We start from the raw sequence: 15,521 nt of genomic DNA on the forward strand, positions 1-15,521 counted from the left end.
TAAGGTATGTCTTCATCAAAACCATCATTTATTAATAGGTTTATTCTTTTTCAAAGGAGGTTTCTTCTTCTTTTTTTAAATTATTTTATGTTAGGCACCATACAGTACATCATTAGCTTTTGATGTAGTGATCCATGATTCATTAATTGCATCTAACACCCAGGTTTATTATTTTCTTTTTATGTTATGCTAGTTACCATACTGTGGTATCATTAGTTTTTGATGTAGTGTTTCATGATTCCCTGTGTATAACGCCAAGTGCTCCATGCAATACATGCCCTTCTTAATACATTACTGGTCTAACCCATCCCCCCACTCCCCTCCCCTCTAGAAACCTCAGTTCATTTCCTGAAGTCCATAGTCTCTCATAGTTCATCTTCCCATCTGATCCTCCCTCCCCTTTATTTTTCCCAGGCTTATTCTTAAGCATTTTATTTTCAACTTGCTCTTCATTCATAATTGCTTTTCAGGGCAGTGATAGAAATATGCATTATTATTTAAAATGACCACATATTATTTATTTCTACGGAAAAATTGAACCATCATTTATCTATTCTATTGATGGGCATTTAGATTGTTTTTAATTTTTCACTATTACAAACAATGCTGTAATCAAAAGTGTCTGTGTACATGCATTTCTATAATTTGACGTACTATTACTTTAGGACACGAGTCCTAGAAATAAAGCATAGAGATAAGGAATGCTCAGAAATTTTCAAATATTCAGCTTCTCACATGAGGCCATGTTAGTTTTCTTTAGGGGGAGATGCTTATTAAAATTCAGATTCACAGGCCCCATGTGAAACCCGCTGAGTAATATCTTTGGAAATGATACACAATAGTAAGTGGCAAAAATATTAAAATAGAAAATACAGTAAAGACTAAAATCCCTGAGACAGTAATAGAGAATAAAGAATGAAAACAACAGTATACAGAATCAAGTACTAGCCTGTAGCACTGGATAACTCTACATCCCAGAGCCTCTATGTTTAGTTCTGGAAGCTCCTAGTTATATCTGCCTGCAATGTTCACATATGGGCTTTGAGTCTCTCTTCAAAAGATACTGAGAATAATTTTAAGTAGTTACAGTAAATCTTTCCCTGAGAAGCAGACAGACTTCAGAGTGGTAGGAATGGTAGAAATTGAGGGATCTCTAAGGGGAGTTGAAGGTAAGAGAGGTCAGAAGGGGAGTGATTGCCTGTGAAGGATAAGCACCAGATGACCAGGGTAAGGACCCGGAAGCAACTCTGGCCCTTGCACACTGGCCTGTTCATAGGTTCAGTTGTGTGTTGAACTTCTAAGTTATTTAGCTAATCAGGTCTAAGAGCTGGGCTTGTGTTCACTACAGACCCCAGAATATCTTCCTATCAGTGATAGAGAAGAAAAAGAAGAGGCATGATCCCTATATAAACTGACAGGCCAGACATATTCTTTGCTTTTGTGGAAGTTTCAAATATAGGAAACTCTCAATTTCTGTCTCTCTGTATCTCTTTCTCTTCCTACATTACTGTAATGACCTTGAAAAAGCTAGCAAAACTGATTACAAAAGTTCATTAAAGTAAGAAGGATACTAAGTGAATCAAAGTCATTGAGTAGATATGAATTAGTTCCACCAATTTTTGTGGAAAACAGAGGTTTCAACAGCCCTTGGGGGAATGAAAAAGATGTGGTTTCTTGAGAGAAGAAGAGAGAGGTAGAAATGTGAAAACTGGAACCCAGGAACTTGGCTGACCTTGAACCATTTGCTGAATCATAATAGGCTCAGTGGTTGATGGCTACAAATGTAAAGACATGGATACAACCCAACATTCATAACAGATATGATTATGCCTGCTGACCAGCAGAAACAGGGTCCAGGGGAGCAGAGACCCTCATGAACATGCTCCCAGAGGTTCTGGCTAGGACTTCCTCCTGGCCATCAGCTTCCTCAGGCCCCTTTCCATGTCTCTGTTTCTCAGAGTATAGATAAAAGGATTTAGCAGGGAGGACAAAACTGTGTAGGCAAGTGTTGCCACACGATCTCTAACAGCGTATGTGGACAAGGGTTGTAAATAAACATAGAAGATGCTTCCATAAAAGAGAGTTACCACGGTGAGGTGAGAGCCACAGGTGGAGAAAGCTTTGCGTTTCCCAGCAGCTGAGGGAATCTTGAGAACTGTGATGAAAATTCGTATGTAAGAGAAAGTAATGCACAGAAAGGGGGTCACCAAAACAATGGAGCCTTCTGATGTTATCATGATTTCATTGACAAATGTGGAAGAGCAGGACAATTTTAGCAAAGGCTTGATGTCACAGAAGAAATGGTAGATAACATTGGAGTCACAGAAGCTGAGGCGATTCAGTAGTAGGGTGTGTAGGAGTGAGTGGAGGTGAGGAAGTGAGAAGGAAAAGGCCACCAGCAGGACACAGCGGTGGTGGTTCATGGTGGTGACATAGTGGAAGGGGTCACAGATGGCCACATAGCGATCAAAGGCCATGACCACCAGTAGGCAGCTGTCAGTGTTGCCCAGAGCATAAATGAAATACATCTGTGTCAGACACCCAGCATAGGAGATGGTCTTCTCTGACAGGAAGTTCACTAGCATCCTGGGGACAACTGTTGTTGTAAAGCAAATGTCAGTGAAGGACAGGAAACTCAAGAAGAAATACATGGGGTTCTGGAGCTGGGGGTCAGAGTGGATGGCCACAATGATGAGTAGGTTCCCAATTATGGTGACCAGGTACATGGTGAGGAAGAGGATAAAGAGGGGTGTCTGGTCTTCAGGCCGGGAGGAGAGCCCCAGGAGAATGAACTCAGAGACACTGCTGGTTTGGTTGACTTTTTCCATGGTCACATCGCCAACTAAACAGAGAAGATCTTACCTCTTAACACACAAACATTTCTTTCACAACCGTAATCACAAACAAGGCAGTAAGTATGTTTCTACCTACTATTACTTTCCCCCCTTAAAGCTTTCCTTTAGTTTCCCACCCATTAGCTACCATGTGGACAACTTGTCATATTTGTGGTCCTTGATGCTGCCCTGTCTCAGCTTGCTGACTTCACATGCTACTGGTGTTGATAGCATGGACTTTCAGAAGAAGAATTTTCCTTCAGAGACAGAGCTTAACTATTTCAGCTTAGTATCAAATCTTAAAAATAATTGTTAACTGAGTACCTACTTTGTGAAAAATACTCTCTGGGAGTAGGGGCACCACTGTGAAAAAGACAGAGACAAGCCTGGCATGGAGGATCTATATCTACCTACCTACCTATTGATCTACCTATCTATCATATCTATCATCTATCTATCATCAGATAGTTCTATGGTGTATAAGGAAATATAAATCCCATAAGAGGATAGAGACTTACAAAGGTAGGGTTGGGAATTTATTTTAGATTAGATGGTTTCATTTTTCTTTGTCTATATCAGAACTAATTTTCAGTTATGTCATGCTGAGCTTTATCTTTGAATCTCCTTGCCAAAAAGAAGGATTTGATGAAATATTCAATGAGGAAATCAGAGGAATAATGAACCCAGGTCAGCAAAGTTTTACTGTCATGCTTGGTTTATCTTTAGAGGTACTTATTTAGAAGTTCATATTCCTTAGTGAAGGTTAACCTATCAGGATCAGTCCATATAAATCCTTGTTTTAAATTTATTTTCTATTTTTCCTCTCGTTTCCTAAGTCAGATCATGTTTTCACATCTTGGATATCCAACCATTAAGCAAGCATATATTTTTTCCATGTCAGCAGCCATTATATATATATATATATATATATATATATATATATATATATATAATTGAAAAATATATATTATTGCTTTGTTTAGGTATGTTTTTCTTCCATTTACTTCAATAATTACTTAAAAATACTATGGCATATATTTCATTCTGTTTTTTTTCTCTCTGTATATAATTTTTTGGATATCTATCAATGTTCTGGTTCTAACTCTTTCCATTGTGTCATGTGGCTCACCTGACTTACTATGTCCTCTAACTCTTTGCTACCATAAACAACATATATTCAGATATCCTCGTATCTACGGAGTGTTTTAAATTATTCATCCAGACCTTGAGAATGGGCACATTGGATAGACTTGTTTTGGTTTGGTTTGTTTGCTTGTTTGTTTTTTGGCTTCATTAATAGTAGGAGACTTCAACACTGTACTCATAGCAATGGAACAGATCCTCTAAGCAGAAGATCAACATGGATAGGCATGACTTTAATAGCAATTCAAAGAATGGCTATTTATTCATTTGTTCATACAACAATTAAATGTCTAGTTTCCAGCTGGCTCATAGCAGGCAAGTAATTGAATATCTTTAAATTTCAGTGTTCTTATCTGTGAATAGCTATATTAATATTTTTCCATAATAATTTTTTATGAGATTTTCATGATATAATGTACCCAAATCACTTAGAATAGTTCCAGAGAGAGAGAAAGTAAGTATTTGATAATACTGTCTTCTCTTTCCCATCACCATTGGTGCCAATGACTTTTTCCCCAGCTAGGTATCTGTACACATTCTCAAAATTAATGAATCAGAATACTAAAATAATTCTAGCCCACACTTTAATGCTCTAATGGTCATACTGACCTTAATATGAATCTACAAAGCCTTTTTAAAAGGTGCATGCTTTGACTAATCTGTGAGTAAATCAACAATTAAGCTCTTATCCCATATAAGCGGAACTTTGTTTAATCCTCACTGTAAACTTATGAGACATAAACCATTATTATTCCCAGCTTTTTTTTTTTTTTTGATGAGGAAACAGATAGAGAGAGTAACAATAATTTTCTAAACTCACATATCAAGTAAATAGCAGAAATATGTTTCAAACTCAGGACTAATTGTGGATTTCAAGATTTAACCACTATGTGTCTTCTCATGTTTTTGTAAAGCTATAAAATATATCTGAAATAGCCATGCACAGGATCTAGTTTCTTTTTTCAACTTGATCATTTTCTATTTTTTTAAGTCATTTTTCTATATTTTATTTTCTATTTTAAAACACACATATGTCCCCACCATTTTTTTCCTAAATTTTTTTTTTGTCCCACATTAAAACAGACCTTTGCTTTTACAATGGGAAATCTAGTTTTTCTGTGTTCAACAGAATGCACACTTTGAAAATTCTAATACACATGATTAACTGGCAACAGGAGGAATTTGGTCTTGGATGGCTGGTGCATTATGTGTATTGAGTCGAGAGTGTGGTAGAAAGTGCGCTGGACCTGGAAGCACAAGGTGGAGGTTTATACTATCACCTGTGCCCTGTGTGATTTTAGGTATTTTAAAGAGCTAATGAAACTTAACATATAAGTACAGCTTGTAAAATATATACATAAAAAATAAGTTATTTGTGAAGGGGATGACTGGGGAGTATGAGATAAGATTTAAAGTGATTTAAAAGTTTTTTTCAGCTGAGGTCATCCCCAAAGACCGCTTAAGGCTAAGGACTATCTTACAAGTCCCTGTGTCTTATCTGGGTTGAGTACTTGATAAAATGGAAGGAAGTTTTGGAAGTGAGAATCCTAGGGAATCATTCTAAAAACCTGGGATGTGTCAGGGAAGGGGACGTGTGTGTGTGTGTGTGTGTGTGTGTGTGTGTGGTGTGTGTGTGTATCTTTTCTACTAAACTCCTCTTCTGCACCTATTGAGAATCTGGTTCCTGGAAACCATGGGATAATGATACACACTGGACCACAGATCAAATAGGGTGGTCACAAAATACAAAGCCAGACTTATTATTAGGCTGATCTCTGATATATTGTGTCCATATGATTTTTGGAGCCAGAGGAGCCAAATAGAGGCTGCAATAAATATCCAGGTGAGGTGGATGGTCAGTGAGTATGATGATGTTCACTTTCCATATCCAGATATCTTCTCACTTTTCCCAGTTAAAAAAAAATATTTTCTCTCTCCTGAGCCACTTTTCCAAATTGGTTACATTTACCTATCAGTCAAAGCTGCCCTTTTGATTTTCTAGCCAGCAATGATCAAGAGGGGTTGGGAAGAAGGAAGAAAGAGAAGATAGATTCCTCTGGATTCTAGAGGGAAAAGGTATTTTCCTGATTCTGGATCCCATCCCTGTCTATTCCTCATCCTCTGTCTCTCAGCATCATTCATTCAGTTTTTTCTGCTCCCCACTGTAGAAGGCTGAGATGCCCAGACTCACTGTAGCAGGAACTCTCCTGGTTGGTGAAACCCTATGGTCTTCTCATGGGTTTGTCTCTGCTCTCCTGGACACCTTTGGGTCCTTCTTGTGCTGAGAGAGATTTGGAGTGCTCATTCCAATCTGACTCCTCAAGAGAATTTGCTCTGTGAACTCTCTCTTGATACAGAAATCACAATGGCCACAGAATTGAGTGGAGTTGTCCTCAGGGGGACAATTAACTCCTGAGGCCACCTTCTTAAGATTGAGGCTATTTCCAGAGCCGTTTAAACTTACCATAACATCTCCAGGGCATGCTTTATTGTCCTCAGTGTAGGGTAATCAAAGGTGACAAGATCTGCCCACCTGTGTGTGTGTGTGTGTGTGTGTGTGTGTGTGTGTGTGTTCAGTGAGTAGGGAGTGCTACCATTTGGGTTCTCCAGGAAGCAGTCTTTCAGATGGAGATTAGCATGCAAGGTGTTCATTACAGAGTACTCTAGGAATTCTCATCTGTGGGAGAAAGAGAAATTAAGCAGAGCTGGGCAGAGGGAAAAGGTGGGTTGTGATACAGTCCTCATGAAGGTCTCAGCTGACCTTACTGGAAGCTCTGGAGCTAGGATGTCAAGGAGGACAATTCTTTATATCCCCATGTTGATCATTGGGAGTAGGGTGCTTCTGGAAGAAAGGATACTCAGATGAAGCAGTTTCTTTCAGCTGAGGTCATCCCCAAAGAGAGCTTAAAGCTGAGGACTATCTTATAAGGTCACCCTTGATGAGCTATAGTGCACTCATTATCCATTTTTGACCTGCACTTAAACAGTGAGCTGACCCACTTGTGAACCATGCTCAAGCATTTCCCTCCTCTGTCAGCTGGTTATAAGGGAAAATTCTATGCAGCCATTCCTTTCCAAACCCTCTTCTAGATCACTTGGATCTTTACAGTGCTTCTTTATATCCCCTGAATCTTTACAGTGCTTAGCTTCTACCCTCAAGACTGTGTCTTGTTAAAGTTCCAACTTGCTAGCAACTTCTTGGTTATCTGGTTCAATTACCATGGTATCTTTGATACAATGGAGTGGTGTGATGTCCTATGGGATATACAAACAGTCTGCATGTTTTTTGGACTCTACTATGACAGAATTCAGAAGAGTTAACAGAGTCCTGAGGAAAATATATACCATTTTCCATTCCAAGTTCATGTAAACTGTTTCTGATCCTTTTATGTGTGAGTGGTGGAAAATAATGCATCCACAAGATCAGTGGCTGCAAATCATGCACCCGAGGCCAAATACTAGTCTTTGGTAGCAAATATACCACATCTGAACGATGGCTAAGATTGCAGCTACTACTTGGTTGACTTTGCAATGGTCCACTGTCACCTTCCAGGCTCTGTCTGTTTTTCATAGGAACTCAAATGGTGAATCAAGGGGAGAAATAATGGACATTCATCCTGGCATGCTTTCTGTGCCATTTCCCTGGGATATATTATTTTTGATTTATTACCCTGACTTGGGGATGGGCAGTTTCAGGAGCTTCTCACAGGCCAGGGATTGAATGTTGAGGATGTGCCAACTGCCATGCATATCTTTTGTAGTTATATATTAGGAAATTAGTGAAATCACATGGTGGGTCTGTAGATTAAGTGGACCCACTGTATAAGCGATTTGGGTCAGTACTCCATTTAGTACCCTGTCCCCATACTCATTCTCTCTAACAGTGAAATCATGATGACATTTCCCCATTTAAAGTTGCCAAGTAAATGCTATATGTACCCTTGGGGAAGACATGGGTATACCCTTGTGGTGTTGCATGGCTCTTCCTCCTTGGGATGTGGGCTCTCCATCAGTCAGTGGATTCCAGGACTAAAAAGTGACTCAGGTCTAAAAACCAAGCAAGGGACTAGAATGTTTTATTGAGTACACTCAGTCTCCTCATAATGGAGCAATACCCCTTATTGGTTGCTGATCTAGCCACTCCATCTCCATAATTCTTCCCTGGTGCGGTTTCCTTGACAGACATTCTGACCTCACCACTTGTAAAGATTAATTTTCTGTGTCAAGATGGCTGGGCTTCGGGGCCTACTTATTTAACCAAATTCTAATTTATATTTTGCTGTGGAGGTATTTTGTAGATATGACTGACATCTACAATCGGTTGACTTTAAGTAAAGGAATGTAATTTAAGTAAATAAAGTAAAATGCTTTACTTAAGGCCTTAAGAATATAAGCAAAAACTGAGGCTTCCTGGAGAAGAGACTCTACCTCAAGACTGCCCGAGTTTCCAGCCTGCAGAGCTGTCTGCAGCTGTGGATTTTGGACTTGCCAGCTCCCACAATTGCATAAATCAACTTTTTATTTATTTTATGTGTGTTTTTATTAGTTCCAGAGGTAGAATTTAGTGATTCATCAGTTGCATATAACACCCAATGCTCGTTACATAAAGTGCCCTCTTTAATTCACATCACCCAATTATCCCTCCCCTGACCCCCACTACCCCTCCAGCAACCCTCAGTTTGTTTCCTAGAGTTCAGCATCTCTTACGGTTTGATTCCCTCTCAATTTTCATCTTATTTTATTGTCCTTACCTTCCTCTATGTTCTTCTGTTTTCTTTCTTTCTTTCTTTTCTTTCTTTCTTTTTTTTTTTTTAGATTTTATTTATTTATTTGACAGAGATCACAAGTAGGCAGAGAGACAGGCAGTGAGAGCGGAAGGGAAGCAGGCTCCCTGCTGAGCAGAGAGCCCGATGCCCGGGACCCTGGGATCATGACCTGAGCCAAAGGCAGAGACTCTAACCCACTGAGCCACCCAGGTGCCCCTGTTTTCTTTTTTTTTGTGTTAAGATTTTATTTATTTATTTGACACAGAGAGAGAGAGAGCATGAGAGAAAGCACAAGCTGGGGGAGTGGCAGCCAGAGGGAGAGAGAAGCAGTCTCCCCACTAGGCAAGGAGCCGGATGAGGGCTTGATCCCAGGACCATCAGATCAGAACTTGAGTTGAAGACAGATGCTTAACCAACTGAGTCACCCAGGTACCCCATCTGTTTTATTTCTTAACTTCCACATGAGTGAAATCATCTGATATTTCTCCTTTTCTGACTGACTTATTTCATTTACCACAATACCCTCTAGTTCAATCCATATCATTGCAAATGGCAATATGTCACACACACACACACACACACACACACACGCTCCTCTTCTTTATCCATTCCTCTGTCAATGGACATCTCAGCTATTTCCACAGTTTGGCTATTGTGGACATTGCTGCTATAAACATTGGGGTGCATGTGCCCTTTCGAATCACTATGTTTGTATCCTTTGGATAAATACCTAGTAGTGCAATTGCGGAGTCACAGGTTAGCTATCTTTTTAACTTTCTGAGGAATGTTCATACCATACTAGAGTGGCTATACCAGCTTGCATTCCCACCAACAGTATACATGGATTCCCCTTTCTCCGCATTTTTGCCAATATCCATTGTTTCCTGACTTGTTAATTTTAGCCACTCTGACTGGCATGAGGTGGCATCTCGTTGTGGTTTTGATGTCAGTGATATTGAGCATTTTTTTTATATGTCTATTGTCCATTTGTGAAATGTCTCTTCATGTCTTCTGCCCATTTCTTAACTGGATTATTTGTTTTTTCGGTATGTAGTTGGATAAGTTCTTTTTTCAGTTTTTTTAAAAAGATTGTATGTATTTATTTGAGAGTGAGTGTGTGAAAGAGAGAGCATGAGCAGGGGGTAGGAGCAGAGGGAGAGGAAGAAGCAGATTCTCCACTGAGCAGGGACCCCCCGGAGGTGGGACTCAATCCCCATACCCTGGGGTCATGACCTGAGCCAAAGGAAGATGCAACTGAATGAGCCACCCAAGTTCAAACTTGGTAAGTTCTTTATAGGTTTTGGATACTAACTCTTTATCAGATATGCCATTTGCAAATATCTTCTCCCATTCTGTGGGTTGCCTCTTTGTTTTGTTGACTGTTTCCTTTGCTGTGCAGAAGCTTTTGATCTTGATGAAGTTCCAATAGTTTTTTTTTTGCTTTTGTTTCTTTTGCCTTTGGAGACATGTCTAGTAAGAAGTTGTGCAGCTGAGATCAAAGAGGCGCTGCCTGTGTTCTCCTCTAGGACTTTTATTCCTGTCTCACATTTAGGACTTTCACTCATTTTGAGTTTATATTTGTGTATGTTGTAAGAGAATGGTCCAGTTTCATTCTTCTACATGTGGCAGTCCAATTCTCCCAACACTTGTTGAAGAGACTGCCTTTTTTCCATTGGATATTCTTTCCTGCTTTGTTGAAGATTAGTTGACCATAGAGTTGAGGGTCCATTTCTGGGTTCTCTATTCTGCTCCATTGATCTATGTGTCTGTTTTTGTGCCAGCACCAAACTATAACACAGTTTGAAGTCTGGAATCGTGATGCCTCCAGGCTTGGTTTTCTTTTTCAACCTTCCCTTGGCTATTTGGGGTCTTTTCTGGTTCCATACATATTGTAGGATTATTTGTTCCAGCTCTGTGAAAAATGTTGATGGCATTTTGATAGGGATTGCATTGAATGTGTAGATTGCTTTGCGTAGCATAGACATCTTAACAATGCTTATTCTCCCAATCCATAAGCATGGAATGGTTTTCCATTTGTGTGTGTGTGTTCTATCGTTTTCAGAGTACAGATCCTTTACCTCTTTGGTTAGGCTTATTCCTAGGCATCTTATGGTTTTTGGTGCAATTGTAAATGGGATTGACTCCTTGATTTCTCTTTCTTCTGCCTCGTTGTTAGTGTACAGAAATGCAACTGACTTCTATGCATTGATTTTATATCCTTCCATTTTGCTGAATTCCTGTATCACTTGTAACAATTTTTTGCTGGAGTCTTTTGGGTTTTCTACATAGAGTATCATGTCATCTGTGAAGTGAACAAGTTTGATTTCTTCTTTGCTGATTTAGATGCCTTTTATTTCTTTTTTGTTTTCTGATTGCTGATGCTGGCACTTCTGGTACTATGTTGAACAGCAGTGATAGAGTGGACATCTTTGTCATGTTCCTGACCTTAGGGAAAAAGCTCTCAGTTTTCCTCATTGAGAATGATATTCACTGTGGGTTTTTCATATATGGCTTATATGATATTCAGGTATGTTCCTTTCCTTCTATTCCTACCCTGCAGAGAGTTTTTTTTTTTTTTTTAAGAAGAATGCTGTATTTTTCAAATGCTTTTTTCTGAATACTTTGAAAGGATTATATGGTTCTTGTCTTTTTTGCTGTTGTTGTTAATGCAGTATATCACATTGATTGATTTATGGATGTCGAACCACCCTTGCATCCCAGGAATAAATCTCACTTGGTTGTGGTGAATAATACTTTTGATACAATGTTGGACCCTATTAGCTAGTAACTTGGTGAGAATTTTTGCATCCATGTTCATCAGGGATATTGGTCTGTAATTCTCCTTTTTGACAGAGTCTTTGTCTGGTTTTGGGATCAAGGTAATTCTGGCCTTGTAGAACAAGTTTGAAAGTTTTTCTTTTTTGAAACAGCTTCAGTAGAGTAAGTATTATTTCTCCTTTAATTGTTTAGTAGAATACCCCTGGGAAGCTATCTGGCCCTGGACTCTTGTTTTTTGGGAGGTTTTTGATAACTGCTTCAATTTCCTAGCTGGTTATGGGTCTCTCCAGATTTTCTATTTCTTCCTGGTTCAGTTTTGGTAGTTTATATGTTTCTAGGAATGTATCCATTTCTTCCAGATTGCCTGGTTTGTTACCATATGATTGCTCATAACAGTGTCTTGTAATTGTTTGTATTTCCTTGGTGTTGGTGTGATTTCTCCTCTTTCATTCATGTTTTTATTTATTTTGGTCCTTTCTTTGTCTCTCTCTCTCTCTCTTTTTTTGGATAGGTCTGGCTAGGGGTTTATTGATCTTATTAATTCTTTCAAAGAACTAGTGCCTGGTTTTGTTGTTTGGTTCTACTGTGTGTTTGTTTGTTTTTTTCTGTATCATTGATTTCTACTCTAATCTTTCCTATTTCTCTTATTTTGCTAGATTTAGGCTTTACTTGTTCTTTTTCTAGCTCCTTTAGGTGTAAGGTTAGATTGTGTATTTGAGACTTTTCTTGCTTCATGATAAAGGCCTGTATTGCTATACACTTCCTTCTTAGGACCACCTTTGCTGAATCCCAAAGGTTCTGAAATATTGTTTTCATTTTTATTTGTTTCCACATATTTTTAAAGTCTTCTTTAATTTTCTTCTTAGCCCATTTATTCTTTAGTAGGATGCTCCTAATCTCCAGGTATTTGTGTTCCTTCCAGATTTTTTCTTGTTATCAAGTTCAAATTTTAAATCATTGTGATCTGAAAATACACATGGTATAATCCCTATCTTTTTGTACCATTGAGATCTGATTTGTGACCCAGTATGTGATCTATTCTGGAGAATGTTCCTTGCACACTGGAGAAGAATGAGTATTCTGTTGCTTTAGTATGGAATGCTCCTTATACATTTGTGAAGTCCATCTGGTTCAGTGTGTCATTCAAACCTCTTGTTTCCTTGTTGATTTTCTGCTTAGAGGATCTGTCCATTGTTTTGAGTGCGGTGATAAAGTCCCCTAGTATTATTGTATTATTATCAATCTGTTTCTTTAATTTTATTTTTAGTGGTTTTATATATTTAGCTGCTCCCAAGCAGGAGTATAAATAGTTGCAGTCTGTACATCTTCTTATTGGATAGACCCTTTTGTTATGATACAGTGTCCCTCTTCATCTCTTATTACAGTCTGGCTTAAAAGCTAGTTTGTCATTTTAAAATAACTATTTAAAAAAAAAAAGCTAGTTTGTCTGATGTATGTAAGAATTGCTATTCCAGGTTTCTTTTGATGTCTATTAGCATTATAAATGGCTCTCCACCTCCTCACTTTCTATCTGGAAGTGTCATTGAATCTAAACTGAGTCTTTTAAAACTTAACTGAGTCTTTTAAACAACAGATTTATGGGTCTTCTTTTTTTTTTAATTTTTTCAATTTATTTATTTTCAGAAAAACAGTATTCATTATTTTTTCACCACACCCAGTGCTCCATGCAATCCATGCCCTCTATAATACCCACCACCTGGTACCCTGACCTCCCACCCCCCTGCCACTTCAAACCCCTCAGATTGTTTTTTAGAGTCCATAGGCTCTCGTGATTCACCTCCCCTTCCAATTTACCCCAACTCCCTTCTCCTCTCTAACACCCCTTGTCCTCCATGCTATTTGTTATGCTCCACAAATAAGTGAAACCATATGATAATTGACTCTCCCTGCTTGACTTATTTCACTCAGCATAATCTCTTCCAGGCCCATTCATGTTGCTACAAAAGTTGGGTATTCATCCTTTCTGATGGAGGCATAATACTCCATAGTGTATATGGACCACATCTTCCTTATCCATTCGTCCGTTGAAGGGTATCTTGGTTCTTTCCATAGTTTGGCGACCGTGGCCATTGCTGCTATAAACATTGGGGTACAGATGGCCCTTCTTTTCATGACATCTGTGTCCTTGGGGTAAATACCCAGGAGTGCAATGGCAGGGTCATAGGGAAGCTCTATTTTTAATTTCTCAAGGAATCTCCACACTGTTCTCCAAAGTGGCTGCACCAACTTGCATTCCCACCAACAGTGTAAAAGGGTTCCCCTTTCTCTACATCCCCTCCAACACATGTTGTTTCCTGTCTTGCTAATTTTGGCCATTCTAACTGGTGTAAGGTGATATCTCAATGTGGTTTTAATTTTAATCTCCCTGAGGGCTAATGATGATGAACATTTTTTCATGTGTCTGATAGCCATTTGTATGTCTTGATTGGAGAAGTGTCTGTTCATATCTTCTGCCCATTTTTTGATATGTTTGCCTGTTTTTCATGTGTGTTGAGTTTGAGGAGTTCATTATAGATCCTGGATATCAACCTTTTGTCTGTACTGTATTTGCAAATATCTTCTCTCATTCCGTGGGTTTCCTCTTTGTTTTTTTGACTGTTTCCTTTGCTGTGCAGAAGCTTTTGATTTTGATGAAGTCCCAAAAGTTTATTTTCACTTTTGTTTCCTTTGCCTTTGGAGACATATCTTGAAAGAAGTTGCTGTGGCTGATATCGAAGAGATTACTGCCTATGTTCTCCTCTAGGAGTCTGATGGATTCCTGTCTCACGTTGAGGTCTTTTTATCCATTTTGAGTTTTATCTTTGTGTATGGTGTAAGAGATTGGTCGAGTTTCATTCTTCTACATATAGCTGTCCAGTTTTCCCAGCACCATTTATTAAAGAGACTGTCTTTTTTCCACTGTATATTTTTTCCTGTTTTGTCAAAGATTAATTGACCATAGAGTTAAGGGTCCATATCTGGGCTCTCTACTCTGATCCGCTGGTCTATGTATCTGTTTTTATGCCAGTACCATGCTGTCTTGGTGATCACAGCTTTGTAATAAAGCTTGAAAGCAGGTAACGTGATGCCCCCAGCTTTATGATTTTATTTTTGTTTTTCAACATTTCCTTAGCAATCGGGGTCTCTTATGATTCCATACAAGTTTTAGGATTATTTGCTCCAGCTCTTTGAAGAATATCAGTGGAATTTTGATCGGAATGTCATTAAAAGTATATATTGCTCTAGGCAGTATAGACATTTTAACAATGTTTATTCTTCTGATCCAAGAGCATGGAATGGTCTTCCATCTATTTGTGTCTTCTTCAATTTCTTTCATGAGTGTTCTGTAGTTCCTCGAGTACAGATCCTTTACCTCTTTGGTTAGTTTTATTCCCAGGTATCTTATGGTTCTTGGTGCTATAGTAACTGGAATCGATTCTCTAATTTCCTTTTCTGTATTTTCATTGTTAGTGTATAAGAAAGCCACTGATTTCTGCACATTGACTTTGTATCCTGCCACATTGCTGAATTGCTGTATGAGTTCTAGTAGTTTTTGGGGGTGGAGTCTTTTGGGGTTTCCCATATAAAGAATCATGTCGTCTGCGATGAGAGATAGTTTGACTTCTTCATTACCCAATTTGGATACTTTTATTTCTCTTTCTTGTCTGATTCTGTTGCTAGGACTTCTAATACTATGTTGAACAAGAGTGGTGAAAGTGGGCATCCTTGTGTTGTTCCTGATCTCAACGGGAAGGCTGCAAGCTTTTTCCCATGGAGGATGATATTTGCTGTGGGTCTTTCACAGATAGATTTGATGAAGTTCAGGAATGTTCCCTCTATCCCTATACTTTTGAAGCATTTTAATCAGGAACGGATGCTGGATTTTGTCAAATGCTTTTTCTGCATCAATTGAGAAGACCATGTGGTTTCTTCTCTCTTCTCATATTAATTTGTTGTATCACATTGATTGATTTGTGAATGTTGAACCATCCTTGTAGCC

General features: G+C 38.7%; 1 protein-coding gene across 1 annotated transcript; it reads right to left on the minus strand.

Annotated features, from left to right (window-relative positions):
- Window positions 1-1,898: 1,898 nt before the first annotated feature.
- LOC123392816 (olfactory receptor 1L8-like) lies at window positions 1,899-2,828 on the minus strand. Its single transcript, XM_045082910.1, has one exon. It carries the CDS (start codon window positions 2,826-2,828, stop codon window positions 1,899-1,901), a length of 930 nt encoding a protein of 309 aa, XP_044938845.1.
- Window positions 2,829-15,521: the final 12,693 nt, after the last annotated feature.

The sequence above is a fragment of the Mustela putorius genome, unplaced genomic scaffold (genome assembly GCF_011764305.1).
Source record: "Mustela putorius furo isolate JIRA1106 unplaced genomic scaffold, ASM1176430v1.1 tig00000596_pilon_pilon_pilon, whole genome shotgun sequence".
Classification (NCBI taxonomy): domain Eukaryota; kingdom Metazoa; phylum Chordata; class Mammalia; order Carnivora; family Mustelidae; genus Mustela; species Mustela putorius.